This window comes from Gigantopelta aegis, chromosome 11 (genome assembly GCF_016097555.1).
Source record: "Gigantopelta aegis isolate Gae_Host chromosome 11, Gae_host_genome, whole genome shotgun sequence".
Classification (NCBI taxonomy): domain Eukaryota; kingdom Metazoa; phylum Mollusca; class Gastropoda; order Neomphalida; family Peltospiridae; genus Gigantopelta; species Gigantopelta aegis.
The window spans coordinates 12645884-12671843 of record NC_054709.1 but is presented as its reverse complement, the minus strand read 5'-3'; the positions used below and the strand labels follow the sequence as shown (position 1 = coordinate 12671843).

Genomic DNA, 25960 nt, shown 5'->3' with positions numbered 1-25960 from the left:
GATATATATATATATCCCCGTCTATGTCGTTCTCTCTCATTGTTTGTCTTCTCTCTCTCTCTCTCTCTCTCTCTCTCTCTCTCTCTCTCTCTCTCTCTCTCTCTCTCTCTCTCTCTCTCTCTCTCGATCGATCGATCGATATAGTTATATAGATATATATCCCCGTCTATGTCGTTCTCTCTCATTGTTTGTCTCTTTCTCTCTCGGCGAGGCAAGACGTAGCCCAGTTGTATAGCGCTCACTTGATGGGCGTTCGGTTTGGGATCGATTCCCGTCAGTGGGCCCTTTGGGCTATTTCTCGCACAAGCCATAACGGGTACACCAAAGGCCGTGGCATGTGCTATCCTGTCTATGTCCCCCTATCCCTTGCTGTTAATCAAAAAGAGTGCCCACGAAGTTACGACAGCGGGTTTTATAGCTCAATATATGTGTGGTGCTTAACCATATGTTCGACGCTATATAACCGTAAATCAAATGTGTTGAGTGAGTTGTTTAATAAAACCTCCCCCCCCCCCCACACACACACACTCTCTCTCTCTCTCTCTCTCTCTCTCTCTCTCTCTCTCTCTCTCTCTGTGTTAATGTCTGTCTCTCTCTCTCTCTCTCTCTCTCTCTCTCTCTCTCTCTGTGTGTTAATGTCTCTCTCTCTCTCTCTCTCTCTCTCTCTCTCTCTCTCTCTCTCTCTCTCTCTCTCTCTCTCTCTCTCTCTCTATATATATATATATATATATATATATGTGTGTGTGTGTGTGTGTGTGTATGTGTATATGTATGTGTATGTGTATGTTCTTTGTGTATGTGTAAATAATACTTCTCTCTTTCCTTCTATCTGCCCCCACTCCCTTCCCTCTGCCTCTGTTCTTCTGTATCTGTCTGTCTGTCTGCGGACCTCCTCTCTCTGTCAATCAGTAAAACATTTTAACTGACTGATAACCGCAGTCCCCAGTCAGGTTGATGAGGTTGGTCACTTGTGCGTTAACGCTGTGTTTCCGTGTTGCATGCCACTGGCCATCCACGGTTATCTAAAACATTAAACATATTATTATACAGTTTATTGCATTAAGTATTACAAAACATAAATACATCTCAGCCCCAATCAAACCTTAAAAAAAAAAAAAACCCCGTATTTTGGCCATTCAGTCATGGATTTTGTGGGCCTTATTTGTCTAAATATGGATTGTAAATGGAAATTACATTTATTTGGAATACCAAACCTCGCTATTGTATAATCCAAAACAGTTTAACTGAACCATGATCGAGGGAATCCCATAACAACCAGAGATAGCGCTTTTTCTTTTTTTTAAATTTGGAACTCTTTCGTGAGTTGTCATAAAACGTACGGCAAATCCGAGTAGTGACGAGGCTATATATACGACAGCCGTATAATATATCCTTCAATTTTATATAAACGACCGTCATGTATAGAGGATTTCAAAATAAGGGTCGGCTACTGAAATGGCAAATAATTAAAAATATGTTATTTCAAAACAAAATAACGGCGAATACGTTGAAAGAAAATAAACAGTCCGAACATGAACGCACGATTTTTTTTATTTTTTTTTACGTAGCTACCGTCCACAGGACCACTGCAGGTGCGTGTGCTGAAATTTTAACACGGGGGGTGGGGGGGGGGGGGGTCTAGACTGAGGCGAGCGAAGTTTATAGATGGCTGTCGAGAAACGCTCTCTCGGAAAATTATAGGAAAAAAGAAAAGAAAAGAAAATTAGCTTAAGCAGGCGGATATAATTTTAAAAAGTAGTATTATTTGTTTGTTTATATATATGTTTATTATTATTTTTTATTTTTTTTGGTGGGGGGGGGGATGTGCCATGGGTTATTATTATGTTTGGGTTTTTTATGTTTTTGGTCTTTTTTTATTGAGCTTCCGTACACAGAACCACTGCAAACTCATGCGCAGGGATTTTAGCGGAGGGTGGTGGGGGGAGGGGAGGGGTAGACTGAGGCTAGCGAAGTTTGTGGTGGGGGTGGGGTCGAGACATGCTCTCCCAGAAAATGTACCAGAAAAATATATTAAGACAAATTGCTCGTGCCTGCACAGAACATTGTGACGCAATCGATTCAATGTCCCGCGTTACTGGAATATGAAGCCTTGCTTATTTGTTTACCAGTACGTCGGTCACAATGTTGTGTCAATAAAATTTACTTAATTGATCTAATTAATTTACATCTTATTTGCGGTTATCAAATTCCGAACGTTCATTATGGCTCGTGTCCACTCCCATATATATATATATATATATATATATTGTCTTCAGGCATTTAACAATTCTAGAGAGTTTTCTCAACTACACCGTTACTGCTACGGATAGTGATTGGTCACCACTTCGTGTGTAGCTTGTGACGTCCTGGCAGTTTGCTTCCAGCTCTTTACAATTAAAATGCATGCTATATGTAATACAGTTCGTAGTTATATATAATAAATAATAATAATAACACTTCTGATAATGTCACCATATTTAAGTCACTAACTGTACCGATCTGCGAAACAAGCTAAACCTATAGTACTGTTTCTGAATCATAGTTATTAAGTATGTTTTTCCGTAACAATAATGGCATAATGGCGTTTCTGGTCTGTGCTCGGTTAGAAAACAGGTAACATGTTTCCCAGCGTCGCCAATGTGGCCTATTATTTTGACTGATTCGCAGTGGCCATTCGGTTTAATGTATAGCGTGCAAACGAGTGTAATGTAGCATGTGTTGTCGTCCAAAGGTTGGCTTACTTATAACTTAACCCCAGTTGAATCCAGCTCTATGTGCAGGGTCAAGTTCAGCCTTCCGTTTGCATTTTCATAGCCAGAAACAAACACCTCCCCCTCCACCCACAAAAAGTAGTAGTAAGAAGTAAATAATAACAATAATAATAATAGTAATAATAATAATAATAATGACAATAATAAGAATAATAATGTTGGTGAAATCACGTTGCGGTGTAGTGGGTGGGGTGGTTGTAACAGAAAACCCCCCCCCCATAAATTTATAAGGGGACCCAGGAGCGGTGTAAGCTTTATTGGTAAAAAAGAAAGAAAGAAAAGTTCTTTGAGTTGTATTTCCTCTTGCAGTTTTTTTTGCATTTGGAATAGGACTACATACAGCAAAATAACCTTTTAGTCTGCACTGTTATGTCAAGATTTTATAGTTTGCATTTGTTGTTTTTTGTTACATTTGCTATATATTATTTGATTTTATAGTTTTTTTCTTGTTGTTTTTTGCTACATTTGCTATATATAATTTGTATTCCATAGAAACATAAATCCATTGTTGGCATTTTTTTTCCTTCATAATTTTCGCGGCCATCTTGAATTCAAGATGGCGGCTAGGCTAAATCCACATGGGACAATATTTGAACTTGTTTGTAAATTTTCTATTCCTCTACATATCGCTGTAATGTATTAAATTAAATGTATGTGTCTAACAAAAATATATAGCATAATAACAGCAATAAAGATCTTATTATATTGATAGGAGCTTTTTTTTGTAAGAGAAAGTGTTACATTTTCCTGTTAATTTTAAATATTTAACACAAATAAACGTAATGTACAACAATGTGTACAACCTTTAGTCACTTGTATGGATCTAAATATCTGCACATACCTTTCCTGCAGTAAGGAAGAATACCAGTTGTTATATAAACTGGTTTGCCATACACAATAAGTACATAATGGCGCCACTACCCCTCATTTTGAGCCAAATTATAAAAAATGTGACATCGCCTTGTAGTGTGTATTATGCAGGCATATATTACATAATTATGCATGCATTATACCAACATGTTCGTAGCTGTGCAATATAAACACATTTTCTTCTTCTTCTTTTTTTCGTTTTTGCTTCTTTCTTTTTTAAAATAATTATTGCCCCAGATATTTATATATTGATAATGTCAGGTTTGGGACCCTGAAATCATTATCTTACAAGAAGAAAAGAAAATCCCTATTTCCAAATATACAAAACAGCCGTTAATGTCTTTTAGGTTACAAAAAACAACAAAAAACAACAAAAAAACAAAAACAAAACATAACAGAAACAAAAAACGACCATGTGTCTTATATTGGAGTTATTTTTAAATATTAAGGCTAATTTTAATTTTCTAGACATCTTTGCGAAGGTGCCCAGTTTTCATCAAACTCTTTATGTAAACAGTTGTTTTTGGTGGGGTTTTTTTTATAGAGCATGTATTTCTCAATTTGTAATTTATCTGTAATTACATTTTTAATTCCAGTTATATGAAGTATATTATTTTAAAGTTTTGTGTATACATATATATATAGATATAGATATAACAAATTATCTCTGGGTGGCAGATACTGGCAAAGGCCATGGGTGTTTCCAGCTATGTGCACAGTAACCTTATCCTGCACTGAGATGGTGAATCGGGCTCCCTGGTATTGTAGCAGGTTGCTAAAAGTACTTTAACAACTTTAGAAAAACAGTTTTTCAAACAAATTCATTTTGTTGAATATGCTAGTGACAAGAGGACCGTGCCTTCTCAAATATACCTCTTTTTTCACAATACCACCTTTTATAATGCATGTCGCCCCATAACATGTGTAAAAGCAGTGCTCTCTATACCCACTCCTCCCCCAATATAAAATCCTGGTTACCCTAATATACGTCTATATATATGCGTCGTTAAGGTTTGTTGACTAGTTGGATATTGGCATGGATGGGAAAGAAATATTTAATGGCACGCCAGCACATATTTTTAAACCATGGTTATCATATGTCCTCTCTGTGAGGTATTTCGACTCTTGGGTCTGTAAAATACAAAAGGAAAATTGCTCCAACAAAGCAGCTACTAGATATTATTTAAATGCACTTCCCCATTGACAGGAAAGTACATACCACACTCTTTAATGTACCAGTCTTGGGCACTGGTTGAAATAAGATAAAAGCCGATGGGTCCACTAAGGGCAATCAATCATATATCCCAACTCGTCTACCTGTACCACTGAACTATGCTGACATGGGTGATATACTGTATGCATGTACAGGAATGAACTACTTTACTAGTCTTGTCATATATAAATTGAAAATATATTGCGATAACTATAGATTCAAAATAAGACACATTTTTAGGTATAGTTTCATGTTTTGATTGTCAATGTTTTGAAAACATTTTAATTTGTTCATTGAATAAAAATTGTTGATTAAAATATTTAATAAATTGATGTTATAATAATGATAACAGTGAATGCTATTAAGTACAATGAGACCAGGTGTAAAACATATCTAAATACAGTTTAATGCATTCGTTATCAGCATTGATCTGATGCGTGATTAAGTATAATGTTTGTCTAATGCGCTCGTAGAATGATATACATGTACACACACATATTTTATTTAAACATACTATAGCAGTAACCTCTTTGGTATAATGACCAGAGATCCCTCATCATTGGAACATCTGAAATGTTACAATTATTCCAGTTAATGTAGTAATATCTAAATATTTTAGCCCAGAAAATATGAATGTGCATACATTTCAACTACTACAATGAACAATATTTATTAGTAGTATGCATATTTATTTTATGTCATTTACACAAAGAGGTCGCTTCTTCTAACCAATTAGTTATAATATGAACTACCATGAACGGACTCTGATTTACAGAAAAATGATTGACCTTTATCTACTAATTAATTTTTAACTATATGTCAAAAATTATATAATGTCTATAAAATATTAAATGACTAGAACAGTTACAATCCTGTGACGATGCCTTCGAAATAATATAAACTATTTCCCTCTATGCTAAGTACATTAAAATATTTTATTGCGTATGGTCATAAAACATTTATCATCTTTATCATCCTTATTACAATAAACAATTCCCAGGCATTTTTATTTTATATTAAATTTAATTTTTTATATATAGTATTCAAACTGTCTACACAGTACATACATAGCTAGTTTATAATGTTTAACTAAGGTTGTTGCATATGGGAGCCATGTTTAAAAAGAAAGAAAGAAAGAAAGGAATTTTATATTTAATGACACACTCAACACTACAGACATGTGGCTAATGACCACAAATATATTTTAGAGAGGAAACTATGGGCAACTATTTTTTTATTAGCACCAAGGGATCTTTAATACATGCATCATCCCACAGACAGGATAGTAGATAGCATGGTCTGTAACACCAGTTGTGAAGCATTGGCTGGAATGAGAAAGTTCAATGATTCCACTAACAGGGATCGATCCTAGACTGACCGCGCATCAGGCCACTACTTTACTACTGGGCTACGTCCTGCCCCCGGCAAATTAATTTAGTTATATTATTTTGTCTCTAATACACATAGCAACTATTCAAACTAAAATAAGGGAAATTAAGTTTCCTTTTTAACTAGTTTCTCTATGTCTCTCTGTTCAGTTAATATTTTCTCAACTGCGTGTTTCTTCTGTAGAACTAAATGAACATTTTACCACATTCACGATGTCTAATCACTACACCTAGCATTCAATCTTCTCAGACAGTTTACAGCCCACCACAATCCAGTGTTGTAAGCTAGCGAGTTATGTCTGTCAGCTATGGGTGATACTACAAAATTCTAGAGGGACAGAATAAAGTAGTGCTGAAAACATGGTTTTGGCCTTTTGTGGAAATGGATATAAAAGATAATTGGTTTGGGTTCTGATGTATAAAAGCATAAATAAATAACTGATTTGAATGAGACATTGTGAAATGATAGTACACATTCCTATGATGCTGACAAGGTAATTAATTTTTGTTGTTGTATAATTCACCATATAATGGGTTCTGGCACTAACCCCTCGACACACACACACACACACACACACACACACACACACACACATTAGCGTGAAGCCGTTCATATATAAGTGTGTAAAACGGTTTTGTTGTTTTATCATCGCATGAACGTCAAAAATATAACGTTCAGTTCTTATAATTCCAAATGCATTAATATTGCCATTATAGAAAACTATATTAAAAAACCCAATTGAACTATTCCACGATGATTTACAACTGTATCAATACACAAATAAGGGAATCGCTGTAGAACGTTACATTCGGGGTTTTTTTCGTCAAATCGCCGATTCATTGTAATGATTTAGGTTTTATAAATTTTAATTAAAGTTTAATTAGTAAAAAGTGAATGTGAACACTGACTTGAAAGGGATAAAGTGGTTTCAGTGTTACTGTGTGTGTGGATTTCAGAGGAAGTTTGTGATTGTGTGATATTAGTCTCGGAAAGGACAGGTCGCGTAATTGTGCACGAAGGAGTATGTGTTTTCGTGCCATCACCAATAATTGTGATTATTTTCAAATTAACATCATCAGAGGAGCATAGGTTGAATGAATGGCAATGCTATGAGAACGATATTGTCTGTTTATCCAAACACATTTCCCAAATTTCTACAACCCTCAGTACAAGACCGACACCCTAAAATACAGACTGAAGAAGTATTTTGTTCAGAGGATATATTTTGGCAACAGGTCGTGGAAACAACATTTGAATCAGTTTCTTCAGTGCAGAGATGACTGCATTATATATGCCCATAGGGATTCAAAGGAAATGACATGGCTATCTTTCATTAATTTTCTTCTATCTCAGAAAGTCAAACCTCCAGACACGCATGATATCGTGCAGTGGTGTTAGGGATTCAACTAACATGAGATATATTAGTTATATCCATAGGAAAAGGATGTATGCCACGCTGTGAAGTGTGGTCGATTAAAAACCCAAAGCGTCTGTCAGACATTGAAATTATCAGTATCCTAAATCGCGTTGGCCACGGTAAATCCTATTCCACTTTACTGGAACTGGTGACTGCCATGTGTAATGCCATTGTTGAAAATGATACCCTGTTACCTGTGACAATTTATGTAGCACATAATTATGTCATGCATTTTAGTTGGGACAATTGTGACTGAAGGAGGAGACCTCATCTGAGGCTGGAATACAACACTAAACACATGGCATTGTAGTCCAGGAAAAGAACGGCAAATACTCTTCTTAGAGTATGGTAAACTGTAAATAAAACTTAAAAGAAAACTAGCAATATGTTGATTAAAAATTCCAAGAATTGGCGCCATATTTTGTTAGCATGTTGAACGACACTTAACACTACTATTGCTGTACGAGAAGGTGTTAAGTATGCTTGTATTTAAGATTTTCTTCTAGTTGTTCGGTAGAGCTGAATTTCAGTTAGTTCCTGACTGGGCTGGGTAGGTATCTGCAACAGGTTCTGGTATCACACAATATCTGTCCACAGTGGATAACTCGTCTATTAAAAAGAACTCCACAATTCAGTTTGTGTTATGCATATGACAACATTCTACTAGACCTGTTGATTGCGTTAGTAATATTTGACCTTGGTGTGACTAAGAAAGTATGTTTGCCTGTGTGGCATCAATCTTTTCATTCCAGGATGTTATTGTCCAGCTTGGCATATTGCATATATTCTTCTTATATCTAGGAGCTCTTTGTAAATCTGTGTGGCAGTGGTTCCGCTGACGTTGTGACTGAAAATCTGGTGGATGTACGCAGGCATTTCTCAAGAAAGGTCACACAGAAAACAAACAAACAAAAACAAAAACAATATAGTGAATGGTCTCAGCTAGACACACTTCATTTGTAGTCAGATCTGGGTGAAATAGTAAATGGGTAAATGGGACACACACTCTCTGGAAGCCGTGTAAAGGCTGTTATTTGATACTTTTAAAAGAACAGACTGATACAAAATGACAAAGCAGAACGGGGCTCATTACTGGGAATATCTTGTTGTTAAGTGAATGAACGAATGAATGAATGAATGAATGTTTAATGACAACCCAGCACGAAAAATGCATCGGCTATTGGGTGTCAAACTATGGTAATTCAAACAAATAAAGTGATGATCAACATCAATATAAAAGTTCAAGATTTAAATAAAAGCACAGTGTAAAGAACTCAGCAAAAATACAAATATCACAGATAGATGCTGACTTTTATTCAAAATGTTAATTGTATTTCGAAGAAAACAAGAGGATTTGTGCTGTATTGGCCATTTTCAAAGATAATGTTACACCCCTGCACCACGGTGAGGTTACAGCACGCGCTGGGGCGTTGTTAAGTGATGTAAGAGATCACTGTTACTGACCAATATCAACGTTTGCACACAATGTACTGTGAATACAAGGGCGAAGTGATGAACTAGGACTGACAGCACAGTTTTGGATTCAGTACATGGACATAATATGGTTGGTCTTAAGATCCCTTGGTGGTAGACAAGAGAACAACTTTGATATTCACCTGACATGTGTCCTTTGCTGTTTAGCATGGATCCTCACAATCGTACTTGATACCTGTGTACTTTGTTACACTCGTCAATCTCTTACAGGAGCAGACAATTTACTGAAAAACTGTGGGACCAGTGTATCCAGATTAGATATACTGAAATCAAGACATCCAAATGGCTTCACAATTGAATAGACAATTAATTACCATGCAAACTCCAGGAGGCGAGGCATCAGTGGATGCAGTAAAAGCTATCCAACAAGCTATTGATGGTACCTGACAAGTCGTGCAAGGACAAGTTACGTAGAAGCCATACTGGACATGGCAAGTATATTCGGTTCGGAAGACATGGTACACAAGAACAGTCACCCATCAGAGATCAGACAGATTTGCAAAGACTGAAAAGTGCTTTCCAAACTTTTATCAATCCATATGAAGTTGACATGAAAGGTTTGTTTTGCATTTCGTCAAGGCACAAACCCTAGCTAAAGTTGCAAACAATCTCTTGAAGACTAAAGAAGTTGGAAAACAAGCTTTCGAAATATTTCTTCAGAACAGGATTTGTTGGCAAATCCACAACGTTCCATGCACCCATCCCAAGACGGTCACTAAAGACTTTTGGTTTCATTGAAAACATTAAGAAGCTGACGTCTTCAAACATGAAGGTTATTCAAGAAACAGCACATTGCCATCTCTTTGGAAAACGGTTCATTATCTCCGGCGACACAACAGTCTCAGTCTTCAGAAAATACTGTTTTGTGCAATAGATATTAGCTCTATCAGATGGGGTGACCGGCCTCGGTGGCGTCGTGGTTAGGCCATCGGTCTACAGGCTGGTAGGTACTGGGTTCGTATCCCAATCGAAGCATGGGATTTTTAATCCAGATACCGACTCCAAACCCTGAGTGAATGCTCCGCAAGGCTCAATGAGTAGGTGTAAACCACTTGCACCGACCAGTGATCCATAACTGGTTCAACAAAGGCCATGGTTTGTGCTATCCTGCCTGTGGGAAGTGCAAATAAAAGATCCCTTGCTGCTGATCGGAAAGAGTAGCCCATGTAGTGGCGACAGCGGGTTTCCTCTCAAGATCTGTGTGGTCCTTAACCATATGTCTAATGCCATATAGCCGTAAGTAAAATGTGTTGAGTGCGTCGTTAAATAAAAAATTTCTTTCTATCAGATGGACTGCCTAAGAAGACAGACAAGGTCAAACTCATACATCAGCTTAAACTGTAAAGATTAGACAGCATTTGTTACTCATCCTAAGCTTGATGACTGGGGTTCATACATAGTTGATGGGAAAAGTGTAGCCTAAGGACAATAGATTCACTTTTTAATTCTGTTTCATTACAAAAGGAAAAGGGTATATCTAGTTCTACACAGTGTGTACAACCACCCAGAAAAGATTCTAATTCAGATATCAGGTGCCGAAGGAAATGCGTTTTATAACACAAAGAGTATTTTCTGCTATGATGTCACTGGAGGTTAAGAGATGAGGGGAACAAGGTAGACATGTATACTTGCTACAGTACAAATATGGAAAAAAGGTCATTGAAGGGGTCATTAAAATATTACGTAAACCGATCAAGGGGTGGGTGTATGTCCAAATGTTATGTATCATTACATGGGGTGGGTGGGTGATCTGAACAGTGTTACATAACGCACTTTTTTATTACTATAATATTTTGGGGTGTTTTTTTCCCAAAACAAAAACGCTCTGTCACAGCGACAATGTTGAACATAGGTAGTTATACCTGAATGTAAACACATAATAATGATTATAAATTGAGTTGAAATGAATACCTACGCTTTCCCAAATCGCATAAAAAGAACACCCATAGTATGACTTGTTTATGAATGGGAATTGGGCGGGGGGGGGGGGGGGGGGGGTCTCCAAGCGTTACTTACTAAAAAACATAAAATTGGGGGTGTATGGGCTAGCGTTACGGAGCATCACAAGGGGAGGGAGGATGTATAATTTTTACAAAAATAGCATTACGTAGTATTTGGACAGCCTCTGAAGATATAGTAAAACAAAAGACTCGAAATAACCGTTGGAAAGTTAGACTGAACATTAAAGGTATCCATAGCATGTTCATTGAGCATTGTCTGATATACACAACTTGTTTGTATTATATGGTAATATTATATTGGTAAACATCCAAAATTGTCAGCAATGTCATCCATTTTGGATTTAACAGTTTAAATTCTATCCAAAAATGTTCCAATATGTTTATAAATCATATTTAATTTCTTTTGTAACTTCATCAATGTTAATACAATGTAATGAACACAAAATGTATGATTTGTTTTTTAAATGAGAGGTAGGTTAACACAATGTATGGCAATTAATATTATCCATTACAGCTTGAGAAACATATATAGAGGATAATAAACGAGTTACCAGTTATTATCAAATTTGTGTCCCGAGTGAAATAATGTTCAACTGTCACGAGTGTCAACTTGTCCAATAGTATTGTTCGTTAGACCAATGCAGAATATTTCTCACTGAGATAATATGGAAAATATTTTCCGTTATGAGTGACTGCTGGGGTAATAAAGAGCAGTTTAGACAGATACAAGTGAAATGTGTTAGTTAAAAAGATATACATATGGTTTATGGACGCCAGATTGAATAAACATTGCATGAAAATGTGTGTATTTTTATCCCCAAAACATCATTATCAACATTAAAATCATCTTTTTACACATGTCATTTTGCTATGTATTGTTTCCATAGGTTCACACCATCAGTTAATACCATACAGTGAAAGATAAAGGAATATCTAAGTAGGCTGGATAGGACCCAGAGTTGGTGTTACAATGGCCGCCATCTTTAATTTAAGATGGATGCCAATATTAGGATGGGGAAAATGGCAACAATAGATATAGTCATTTACGTATGCAAAGAAGCTAAAAAAAATGCATTTTACATAATGTAGCAAAAAAACAAACAAACAAAAATAATTTTAAAAAAGGAAATTACATAACAGTGCAGACTATTTCAGTGATAAATTTAGAGGGGGACTTGGGAGCGGTGTAAGCGTTATTGGTATAAAAAAAAAAGGAGGAGAAGATCTGTATTTCTTCTTGCAATTTTGCGCATGTGGAATATGACTACATACAGCAAAATAACTCTTTAGTCATATCTATTTGTGGCAAAAGTCATTTGTTACAAGATGTACGTAAGAAACATCAAATTTGCAATCGGTGAACAGTTATTAAGTTCGAGCCCTGCTGCTAGTTTGTGTACTGTCCATGTCGCAGATCCCAGGTTCAACCTGTGACAATGGACACTACGTTTGGTTAATCTACAAACCTGTAACACATTTGGATTAAGTTACAACAGATAGGGCCTACACACTTTTACAAACATCCCATCGTTTTTTCTTTCTCCTACTTACTTCAAATCCATTACCCGTCTCTAGGATAGTCAGGTTAAATTGTCGACCTGGAGCGAATGGAAATGATGTCTGGTAAGTGTCACTTTGGTCCCAAGATCCATCAGTTCTGGAGGTGACATACACAATGTTACCAGAAGTTTTGAAATGCACATCAAAATGTAAGGTTACAATGTTGATATCGTCGTGAAATAGGTTGAAGGAGAACCTGGAACAGAAAGATAAACTTAGTTTGTTTGACACCACTAGAGCACATCGATTAATTAATCATCGGAATTGGGATGTCAAACATTTCATAATTCTGATTCGTAGTCATCAGGAAACCCGCTACATTTTTCCATTAGCAGCAAGGGATCTTTTATATGCACTTTCGCACAGACAGGAAAAAACATTACCATGGCCTTTGACTATCTGTTATGCACTGGTTGGAACGAGACAGACCCCAATCATTTTAATGGATCCACCGAGGTGGTTCGAATATGCGACGTACGCAACTTAGGCATTCAAGTACCGCCACCGGAACAGAAAGTTTTAAGTCGGAGATACTAGGTTAATCTAGTGTTTACAAAATACAGTAGAGCTCGATTCCATAACCGTTACTTCTCAGAGGTATGTGTGGGGGGTTTTGGTGGGCGAGGGGGGGGGGGGGTATATACAGTTTGCTGTATCACAAATGCCAGGATGAACATAAACAGTTCGGTGAACGGAAATGGATAATCTAAACAATAAGTGGGTGCGCTCTGACGAACACTCAATCGGTCATAGGAGATGTATGCGTCAAGAACCGAGTTGTACGAGTGTTCAGACTAACACATGAATAGTTGTAGAAGTTAGATTGGCGAATTGGCCAATCCGTCGTGACAGTTGGTAGTGTGGTCCTAGTATGTCGACATCACTAGAGCACATTGACATAGTAATCACCGGCTGCTGGATGTGAAACAATTGGTAATTTTAACGTATAGTCTTAGAGAGGAAACCCGCGGCTTTTTTTATATATTTTTTTTATTAGTAGCAAGGAATCTGGGCCCTGTTCCACGAAGCGACATTAGCCCTAAGATCGAAGTGCGTATCTATCTGACGTACTTAAGGTGATCTTAACACTAAGATTGCCTCGTGGAATTGTGTATATGCAACACACACGGGCAGAGTTGCAAGGTCACGGTCAAGGTCAAAGTGTTTTACGTGCACATTCAGAACAAGCTGTTGTAGCGCACGCCTGTCGTGGGCACAAGAGCCGGCCTTGGTCGGCTCCTCCGTTCATGACAGGAAAGGTGGGGGGGGGGGGGAGGAGGGACCGCCTACACTGGCAGGTGCAAGGGAGCACCAGCAGCCCGATTGAATCGGTAGCAGGCGGGCGGGGTGGTGGTGGTGCTATGGAATTTGAATGGAGCTGTTAATGCCAAAGAGAAAAGGTGCGTATTTTTGAGGAAATTTGGCGCAATTTTGAACGGTCGGTCGAAAGGTAAATGTGCGAGCTAGTATAGGTTTTGAATCGAGAATAGCTCGTTAGTGGGTCGAGAGTAGCTCGTTAATTATAGACCTCGCACGTACCACGACCTTTTATATCCCAGCCTTGGTGCACTGGCTGGAACGAGAAACAGCCCAGTAAGCCTAACGGAGGGGATCGATTATAGACCGACCACGCATCAGGCGAGCGATTTACGACTGTGCTACGTCCCGCCCCTGAACATGTTTATTGCATAAAGTATTACATAACACATATAGCAAACATACAATGAAAAATACAAATTAAATGTTGAATCAGTGACTCATTAAGTAAGAAGGCTAGATGAAGAAAATACATGAAAGTATAAAGCTGTGAGGAACAGATAAGAAACCAATTATAACAATAACTGGCGTCTCTGCATAGCAAGATGTACGTATTTTGCTAAATTAATAACCATTTTAGGGATCTCACAAGACATTAGCCTATAAAACTTTTGGATATTTGGCCATCTATTGTAAATCTTATTTAAATACTGTTGTCTTAAATCTCTATACATTGGGCAAACTAACACAAAGTGATATTCATCTTCTATAACTTTCATATTACATAATGTACAAAATCTCTGATCCCACTGAGCCTTGCGGAGCACTCACTCAGGGTTTGGAGTCGGTATCTGGATTAAAAATCCCATGCCTCGACTGGGATCCGAACCCAGTACCTACCAGCCTGTAGACCGATGGCCTAACCACGACGCCACCGAAGCCGGTATGTGTGAATCAGCGACACACTTATAATTAAAAACTTGCTAATAGTAATAATAAATCTTCATACTTTATTTTGAATTATTTTTGTTGTATAAATTATAACCTTGAATAAGACAACTTGCCCATATAAACTGACGTGATCAAATATGACGTTCCAAGGGAAGTAACTTTTTGCCTTCATTCAAAAATTACTAAACTCCCGTTGCTACGTCTGGACCAATGGGATAACGTTATGTTATGATGAATATAACTAGTATTGCATGGACATCACAATTACCTTGGTGAATCAAGTGGCGTTCCTATCGCCTCTACCTTCCATCCTGCGGTAACTAATCCAGGAACAGGTATGTCGTAAAGTGTATCGCTAGGATTTGCCTGAAAGAAGAATAAATTATGCATCTATAGTCAAACATCGAAAACAAGCTTTGGTCTCTCACACTGAAGGGACAGTCCCGGCCGGATTGCTATACGAAATAGTAATAACAGACTTCGAAAACTCAATCTCAGAGAACTCGAAAACATCGATGGTTGTTCCTACCATAGACATTTAATAGATATTGCACTTCCTATACTGGGTAACCCCTAAACGTCCTAAATGTCTGGATTGAGCAAGTTATTGTTGCCATGGTATTTTAGAGCATATAATATTTTTGAGGATTGCTAAATTGAGATTTAATAGATATTTCACTTCCTAAACTCGAAATGTCTGAATTGAGCAAGTTGTTGTTGCCGTGGTATTTTAGAGCATATAATACTTTGAGGTTTGCTAAAACGTAACATGGTTTTATAGCCATGTAGATGCCTCAGGCTGGACAAAGACAGACTTGCTAAGCTCATCAAATGAAGGCCTCAGTCTATTAGAAGACTATGGGAGCGACACAGAACAATTGGTAGAGTTCAAAACAGACCACGAAGTGAACGTCCATCTGCCACTACCAGACTCTTTAAAACTAGCGCCTTCCGTAATCATCTAATTAGTGCAACTCGGCTACAATAGCAACTCTAACAGGCATCATGGATTTTAGGTTTCACACAAAAGTTTGTAACCACCTGCATGCCGGTTTGCTATGCATTCGTAGATCGTACACTCCTTTACCTTTAACGGCAAGACATGGCGAAACTCGCGTAGAATGTTGTCGACGTCATCTGTGTTGGACAAGCGTTCGTTGTCAAAATTTCATGTTTAGTGATTTCAAAGACGGTCGTGTAAGGGTTGTATTAAGCCATAAAGCTTTTGATAACTGAACATTATTTCACTCGGGAAATGAAAGCTTGTTTGATATCCTATAATTATTACCCCTGCAATAACTCATAACGCGGAAAATAAAAATACAAATTCTGTGACAAACATTCTTCATTGGTCTAACGTACAATAATATTGGACGCTTTGATGCTTATAAACCAATGATCTTGTCGATACTAAAGATGACGTCATCACAATTTAGCTAACACACAAAATAACTTGAAGTGCTTTAAAAGAGTTCACGTTATTTTAGTGCAATTCATTATAGATTTGTTTTAATATAATAAATATAATAGGTTTTTGAACATTATCAGTAAACGTGATTGTAATACAGCTATAGCAATATTCAGAACAGTGTTTAAAGTGGTTTACATCGTTTCTATATAAATGTACATTTAGCCTACGTATATAAAAAATAAAATGGTTTTAGAGAGAGAGAAAATAGCCAGGGGTAATTAATAGAATAGCAAACTCGGTACCAGTTATCATCAAATATGTGTCCCTCGTAAACTAATTTTCACATGCCACTCACTAAAATTCGTGACAAGTGGACATTATTTCACGTGAGACATAAATATGATAATAACTGGTAACTGCTTTATTACCATATATCTGTATCACTGAACTCGTTTGGTCAACGTCTCGGCAAGGTCGTTGAGGTTCTACTGGGATGTAACATTTTGATATGCACCAAGACATTTTTAACAATCATTCCACAATCCAGGCATCTTACATGCTACATTTAATACTCACAATGTTGTAGAAAAACACTTGTCTACAAGAACCGTTAAGACCATTCCACGCTCGAGTCGTCTCACAAACACTCGACTGGCCGAGTCCAAAAAAGTGGTAGTCTGCATTACAGCTGTAGGTGGCAGTGCTTCCTATTACAACTGAAGTGTAGGTCACTTTGCCATTGGGCAGGGACGGTGGTGCAGGACATGTGGTTTCTTCAAATACCGCTAATTAAAAAAATAAATAATAATAACAACCACTAGAGCACATTGATTCATTAATGGATGTCAAACATTTGGTACTTCATACATAGTCATAGAGAGGAAACCCGCTCCATTTTTCCATTTGTGGTAATGGATGGTTTATATGCACCATCCGATAGACGGGATAGAACATACAATGGGAGAACAAAGAAATAATGCAATAAATATACAAAACTTCGCATACGTTATTTTCGATTCCTATTTATCGGACAAGTTTATACTGCGCAATAATATATATATATATATATATATATATATATATATATATATATATATATATATATAGAGAGAGAGAGAGAGAGAGAGAGAGAGAGAGAGAGAGAGAGAGAGAGAGAGAGAGAGAGAGAGAGAGAGAGAGAGAGAGAGAGAGAGGTTATTACCAGGGTGTTTTTCGGTATCGTCAATATCATATATTAGGAATAAAAATTGTATTATGCGAGCCTCTGGCGAGCATAATACATTATTTTTATTCCTAATATATGATATTGACGATACCGAAATACACGAGGGTAATAATCTCTTTATCATATAATCTCAAGCTTAATACAACGTGTTTTTGCAAACTGTACACGGAACTTTAATTCCAGTCCGCCATTACTAGATATTCAAATGACGTAAGAATATGTGGCGCGGTGTATTTTTGAATGGAAATGACGTCAAACTCGAATGACGTCATTTTGGATGTCCTTACATCAAAATAAAGTTATGCCTAACGTTTTTTGTTTTCTGAACGCTGGACAGCTTTCAGTGTCAAATTGCCATTTAAATGTTTTTTATTTGACGACTATGAATGCATACATCAATCATGGAGTGTCACCCAAGTACGTTTGCTTAAATGTCAAAAAACCTAGTGCCGAGAGTTCGACTAATTTACATCTAATTTGCAAAGTTATCAAATTCTTAAAGTATGTGATCTGAAAAATATATATATCACGAGACTGAGGTCGAGTGGTATATTCTTGAGCAAATAAATGTTTAAAAAGCTATGACATCAAATGCAGACATTTTTGTTGACGGAACTATTTTGTTGACAAAAATAAAGCAATGTTTACAATTTGTCAGTTCTCGGTAAGTATAAACATTTAAAAATACCATGTAGCTAAAAGTACTATTTCCCATAAGGTACATTTTTAACATACACAAACATCCCTGTATCTCTAAATTTTCGCAACGAATTTTACTCACCTGCTGCACGAGACATTGTCGTCTGCTACTAGTGAAATATACACAAGACAATTAGACCATCCCTACGTCAATCTGTTTCTATGGACGTTCCAGTGAGTGCTCTGTACTTATTTTGTAATGCTCTGCATAGGAGTATATTGGCTCAGGATTAAACGACGTTCAACTGCATACTACATCATAAAATAATATCTGTTCAACATGAAATGTGTAGTGGACATTCTTTTGAATAATATTAATAATATTCAACACTCAAAAAAGGTTCAAGTGGTTTCAAATGTACCCTACACTATCAATAGGGTATCCACTAGTACTCCAGTACTCGGGCACATGTCGAATCTAGCAAGACTCTTGTACGTTAACAGGACTCGAGTACCCGTACAATGTGGAATACAATGATCAATGTAGGATAATAATTTCAGCAGTATATAATCAACGATACAAGTTACATAATAATCAAATGATCATACACTAGTTTTTCTCTTTTTAAACTGGTCGTCCGTCCGTCACAACACTGCACGTATCAACCGATTTTTAAATGCAATACAAGGGCCTGATTTGGCATCAATGTTCAGCGCTGGAATTGAGATGCATAATGCTATTTTAGTTTATTCCTTAATATCATCATCTTCTGGTGTAAGTGTCGGGTACTCGGGTCCGCGTCGAGTTTGACCGTCGAGTACTGGAGTCCAATATTTTGGACTCGTGGGGGCCCTACCTATCAATATACACATAGTGACTACGTTTGCATTGGGCTATATGATTTTTATCATCCATTAAAGGCTTTTGTAGGAGATATCGCTGGCGCTATAATTTGCGATATCTCCTGAGATATTCACCTAGGAGATATCCTCCTAGGAGATATCCCATATTTTGTATGTCACTGTGTATGTTTCAGCGCTAAACCTATCATTAGTGACATCACGCCATGGTCCATCTGCTAGTTAACAAATCTATCGCTGCCACATATATACTCTTCAAAAGAAGAAACGCAAAACCACATTATCGTAACATTTGGAGAATTGATTTAATTATTGAATGGTGAGTCCGATAATTACCAAATGTTGCAGGATTGTTCACAATTCACTCTAGTCCATTGTGAGTAAGTGATAGGACACAGCACCAAGGTCAAGGTCATCTGGAGTCAATACCAGGTGTGGCCTCCGCGTGTGTTGACAACTGCCTGGCACCGCCTGCCCATTGAAGCAACCAGAGTACGGATGACGTCCCGGGGGATGGTGGCCCACTCGGCCTGCAAGGCTGCTGCCAGCTTGGGCAGGGTCTGGGGCTGTGGTTGTCGCTGTCGGAGGCGTCGGTCCAACTCGTCCCATAGATGCTCAATTGGGTTCAAATCCGGTGATGTCGATGGCCAAGGAAGGACATTAATGTTGTTGTTCTGTAGGAAAGCCGTTGTGAGACGTGCTGTGTGAGGCCTGGCGTTGTCATGTTGGAACACTGCGTTGGCGTTGGCCATAACTGGAACGATGTGTGGCCGGAGGATCTGGTCAATGTAGCCCTGTGCATTCAGGTTGCCCTGCACCTGGACCAGGTCAGTTCTGCCAGTGTGTGAGATGGCTGCCCACACCATGACACTACCCCCGCCGAATCTGTCCACTTCCTGCACGCAGTTTGCCGCATAACGTTCACCACGACGCCTATACACGCGACATCTTCCATCATGACGTCGGAGCAGAAATCGGGACTCGTCACTGAACCACACCTGTCTCCATCGCAGTTGAGGCCATTGTCGAAGAATCTGGCACCACTGCAGTCGGAGTCGACGGTGTTGTGGTGTTAAGATGACACCTCGAACTGGACGTCTGGCACGAATTCCTACCTCACGTAGGCGGTTCCGTACGGTCTGGTCGGATATCCTGCGCAAACCTGGTATTGCTGCGGCTGTGGAGGTGGCAGTAGTCAATCGTTCCCGAAGGTGGCGTACCCGGATGTAGCGGTCCTGCCCGGGGGTAGTGACCCGTGGTCGACCGGATCTAGGGAGGTCACGTGTTGATCCATGTTGCTGGTAACGGTCCCACAGTCTGGAGATGGTGCTTGGGGACACATGGAATGCCCTGGCAACGGCCGTTCTGGATTCGCCTGCGTCTAGTCGGCCGATGGCATTGTTTCTCTGCGGTTCACTGAGACGTGGCATGTCCGGGATTGTCAACTGTCGGCCAGATACAGAGGCCAGGCAAGCGAACGCCCTGCACTTTTATACTGTCGGTGTTCATGCTGCACGTGCAGACAACGCACGTGCAGTGGTGACATGGTTTGCACGTGGCTGCGTTTTTGCGAATATTCACATTTTGGAACTTTATTGTACAGTAGCTGCGTTTTATCGAATGTAACCGTGGGAATGTGTTTGGGACATGCAATGACCTTATATTCACAAAGCATGAACCGGTAGGAAACATAAAATCGGAGTTATAACCCATTTGTACCCTTTTGCGTTTCTTTTTTTGAAGAGTATATATAGAGGTTATTACCAGAGTGTTGTTCGGTATCGTCAGTGTCATAGTTTAGGAATAACAATTATATTATGCGACCCTCTGGCGAGCATAATACATTATCTTTATTTCTAATACATGATATTGACGATACCGAAACACAGCTTTCAGTGTAAAATTGCCGTTGAAATGTTTTTATTTGATGACTATGAATACATCCTCAATTATGGAGTGTCACCCTGGTACGTTTGCTTTTATGTCAATAAACCTTGTGCCGTGGCCTCGATTAATTTACATCTATTTTGCAAAGTTATCAATTCTTAAAGTATGTGATCTGAAAAATATCACATACTTTGATTGCACTGAAAAGGTAAGATATTATATGATAAATAGAGTATACTCCCAGAGTTTCTTATGACATCATAATTTATCAGCACCAGGCTTGGCGAGGATTTATTATAATTTTATCAACGAGAGTTGATAAAATATGATATCACAAGACACAAGAGGGGTATTCTTTTTATCATCCATTATCATTCTTTTCATTTGCGACAGTTGTAAACAATGTCAGTAATGTGGCTTGAATGTCACTATATTTGGCAGCGGTAGACTCGTTACCTAGCAGAATGACAGTGGCGTGACGCTGAAACATACATGGAAGCCAGTGTAAGTGTCAGAATTGAACATATTTATTGTTATTTAAATAATTAATTACACAGATTTACATATATGTCCATTACACACCTTGTAGTTTACTGCTTAATGACAATTTCATGGTTGATATTGGGGTTGTTGTTGTTGTTGTTTGTTTGGGGGTTTTTTGTTGTTGTTGTTGTTGTTTTTTTGTGTGTGTTTTTTGTTATGGGGGGGGGGGGATTTTTCAAATAGCTAAGATTTATATAGTTTATACTAGATTAGTATTTCAATGGCAGCATCATAATTAATGCCAAACACGGTTCCTTGGAGAATGGTTATGTACACTTTGTCTCTTTTGGAGAAAGTGATTTACATATTTAATTATGTTGCAAACATTTGCAGGATTCATATTACACTAAAGTAGTGTCGGATTTTCGTCGATTATTTCTTTCATTTTAAACTGACATGTAAACATTTTGTAAATATATATTTAATGATACTCTACATAATTTATCATTTACTTGTTTCGACTCTCATTGATGTACAAGGTGGTGTTTACTCTTGAAATTATAAGACAGATGTCAGTAAAACAGGTGATTTGTGCACTTTATTGGAACAGACTATTACAAATTTGTATCAACATGTGTCAGTTTTATTTACTCTTAAACAAACTTTTAATTCTAAACTGCAAGTTAACTGAGTATTTTGAATTGCAGCAGAAATTATTAATTACGATCAGCATATTTAATGAATATAAATTCAATATAAGTACATTAGAAATTTACACAATCCTGCAACCACTTAAAGGTGCTATATCATAGTTATACGTGCCACGTCGATTTATCAATGTCGGAGAGTCAGGAAGGTTTGAACATTGATTCTTATGTAAAAATATGTGTAGATTTCAGATCTTCAACTCTTACTTGCCTAAACATGTGCGTTAATTGGGAATTTGCAAAGTTTTAATGGTATGTCAAGGTCAATTTGTGTTCGATCTGCTGCTAGTCAAAAACAACAGTCCACGAGTTATAGGGGAAATTAAACTCTTGAAAAAAGTTTTTTGTGACGCTTAATATTCAAACTTTCCATTTTGATTTGCTGGATTTTCATAATTGGTCCATTTGACCAAGGTCATATGAAGGTCATTGTTTTAAATATATAATATGCTGTAAATGACACAAATCTTTGGTTTCTTTTACTTATTTCCAATAATATGGATCAATAATGGTTATATTATTACTTTGGTTTATAGATATATCTAGTAGGGGTGTTTCCTTGTTGAAATTTCAGGGGCCGATCTATAATTTCACGAAACTGGGAGGTGTTTAGGAAAAGATTATGTCCACATTTTGGGGCATGGTTTGTTAGAAATGTGTACTAATGCTTACTGAGATAGGTGCAATTTACGGTGAGGGTAGGTTCCCACACAAAGGTGACCTTTAAAGGTTATTTTGATGATGATGATAACTAGTTTAACGTGCCCATATACCACTAGGGTTTCGAACACGCCCATCCCGAGTCCGACCTCCGATAAGATCGGTGGCCTGACTCGGGATGGAGGGGGGTGGAGGGGGGGGGAGGGGTTGGTGAAAATGGGCAGAATTTTGAAAATAGCAATTAGTAAAAAAGTTAATAGAATAAATAAAAAAAATAAAATGGTTACAAGCCAAAAATAAAAAGAATTGACTGCTCGGCCGAATATTTATATAATTTGGAGCATTTTAGAAGGACAGTTCAAAATTAAATAAGAGAAAGAATAATATTTAAAAATAAAGAAGTAATTTTGACATAAAATTTTGAACGCAGATCTAAAAGTTTAAAGTCCGAGCGATATGTCCACGCGAGTGGCCTCGTTAAGGCCGTTTGGGTGCACAGCTTAAAGGGATGAGATGGGCTGCATCCCGTCAAGAAAACCCCTAGATTGACAGTCGATAGACGTTGAAGGTGTAGTGCTGTGCTGAAATACAGATCTTGAGAAGCCGGATCCGTCTGAACGAGAGAGAGTATCAGACTAGGGTATAGTCCAGTCGTCATGGTTTGGTATAGTGGTGCGGATGGGCCCGACTCCAGAGGATACGAGATGGTATCACTATAAAGCAAGGTAAAGTCTAGAAAAAGAGTAGTAGGGGCCGACCCCGCTTCCTATTTCTTCTTAGAGTGGGGCGGTCAATCTTCCAGTGCTGTTAGGACAGGCTCGGACATGTAGAGACTAAACGCGAACAACCGTGGCGTTCTGCAGAATGGCCGTCATATGAGTCACGAAAAAACCCAAGTCGACAGTCAGACGGAGAAATGACGTGGAGGCAAGGAATCTCGCTAAAAAAGAATCCAACCTGGTGGTGCAGGCTGTCGAAACGAAAAGCGTTCCAGCGTTCAATCAGTTCCAATGGCCGCATACATCCCAGTAGAAAACTTCATTTCGCTGACAAAAACAACGAAATGAAGGACCCCCAAGTCGAGCACACGAAAGCACGTGCAGTGTGCACACGCGAAACAAACACGTCTTACCGCGTGGAGCTCCAGACTGGGAATGGTTTATTTTGAGGGACATTTAAGGTCATTTAGGGTCAAATTAGTGGAAGTTAAGTGTTTTACATTTTTCTTATCTTTGTGGGGAAGAAGAAGGAAGAAGGAAATGTTTTATTTAACGAGGCAATCAACACATTTTACTTACGGTTATATGGCGTCAAAGATATGGTTAAGGACCACACGTATATTGAGAGAGGAAACCCGCTGTCGCCACTTCATGGGCTACTCTTTTCGATTAGCAACAAGGGATCTTTTATATGCACCATCCCATACACAGGATAGCACATACCACGGCCTCTGATGTATCAGTCGTGGTGCACTGGCTGGAGTGAGAAATAGCCCAATAGGTCAACTGACGGGGATCGATCCCAAATCGACCGCGCATCAAGCGAGCACTTTACCAATGGGCTACGTCTCGCCCCCTTGTGGGTAAGGCTATTTACAAATATGCTACCTAAAGTTCGCTTTTCATAAATATGATTATAATGAATCATTATATATTACAATTTACATGCAAAGTATAGGGAAACTTGATATAAAAAATCAACTGATCTCAAAATTATGTCTTTCTGGGCCCCGATCCATAATTTAAAGGGGATAATTCTTTAATGGGCATTTTGGGCATGGTTTGTTAGCAATAGGTGCCTATGCTTAGTGAGGTATTTTGTTTTTACATTTTTCTTATCTGCGGGTAGGACTTTTTACAAATATGCTACTTAAATTCGCTTTTCATAAATATGATTATAATGGATCATTATATATTACAATTTACATGCAAACTATCAACTGATCTCGAAATTATGTGTTTACGAATGTCTAAAACATACGTTTAAAAATAATTAATGGTAGCTTTGTTAGAAATGAGTGCTCATGCTTATTGATGTTTATACAGGGTAAGGTTTATGGTGAGGGTAGGTACCCACGCACAATTTACCTGTATTGAGATCTGTTTGAAGCAAGGTTTATTGTGAAGGTAGGTTCTCAAACCATTGTGGCATTTAAAGGTCACTTTAGGGGTCATTTTAGATGTCAGTGGAAGTCAAAATCAATATTTTGGTTACATTGTTTTAATATCTACGAGAGTGGATCTTTTATATGCACTATCCCACAGACAGGATAGTACATACCTCGGCCTTTGTTACACCAGTTGTGGAGCACTGGCTGGGAAGAAAAATAGCCCAATGGGTCAACCGACGGGGATCGATCCTAGGCCGACCGCGCATCAAGCGAACGTTTTACCACTGGGATACGTCCCGCCCTGAGATTGTCAGGATACATACTATCAAGAAATACAAACTTATCTGATTGTAAGGTAGTTGTAAATGCCACATTCGGTACCGGCTCCCACCCAGAGCTTCTTCTCTGTCACTAACCACTAACAATTAACAACTAACCCACTCTCCTGGACATACAACCCATATAGGTCAGGTGTGTGCCCAGGACAGCGTGTTTGAACCTGAATTGGATATAAGCAAAAAATAAGTTGAAATAAATGAATGAATAAATGCCACTTAATCCCCAAATCGAGACTCAATTGTGTTTATCATTGTTATCTCGATGTTCAGTTGTGTTTATCATCGTTATCTCGATGCTTAGTTGTGTTTGTCATCATTATCTCGATGCTGAGCAAATTGAACCAAACAGTTCATGATAAGGTTGCATCGAGATAAACATAGAATATTTGGTAAACACGTATCTCATTGGACCATTTCTCGACCTCGAGATATTACAAGCAAATGAGATAACAGATATCGAGATAACGATGTTTAATTGTATATGCTATTGAATTGTATTACTTACTGAATCCCACGGATCCCGTTTCGGTGACTTGTGTCAGAGTGTTTAGACTGTTTTTGTAAATCTTGCACTGCTGTTGTTGTTGGTTGAAGACGAATGCAGTGCAGACATCGGGCAGGCTTTTCCCACAAACTTCGATACAACCGACGCGAGTGGTGATTCCCGTTTTGGTAATCAGTGCATCTTCCAGGACGGTCTTGTCTTTGAAAACTCTCTTATAGGCCATTGGACCCAATCCGCATCTTTGAGAATCA

General features: G+C 38.2%; 1 protein-coding gene across 1 annotated transcript in view; it reads right to left on the bottom strand.

The window, feature by feature from the left end:
- Positions 1-678: 678 nt before the first annotated feature.
- Positions 679-25960, bottom strand: part of LOC121385626 — a 25774-nt gene continuing 492 nt past the window's right edge. The window contains exons 1-5 of the mRNA XM_041516373.1: positions 25710-25960; positions 16871-17079; positions 15152-15249; positions 12667-12871; positions 679-1022 (exon numbers count right to left, since the gene is read on the bottom strand). The exon at positions 25710-25960 is cut by the window's right edge and continues 492 nt beyond it. Coding sequence (XP_041372307.1) covers positions 906-1022; positions 12667-12871; positions 15152-15249; positions 16871-17079; positions 25710-25960 — 880 coding nt within the window. The 3' untranslated portion in view covers positions 679-905. The remainder of the gene's footprint in view (positions 1023-12666; positions 12872-15151; positions 15250-16870; positions 17080-25709) is intronic.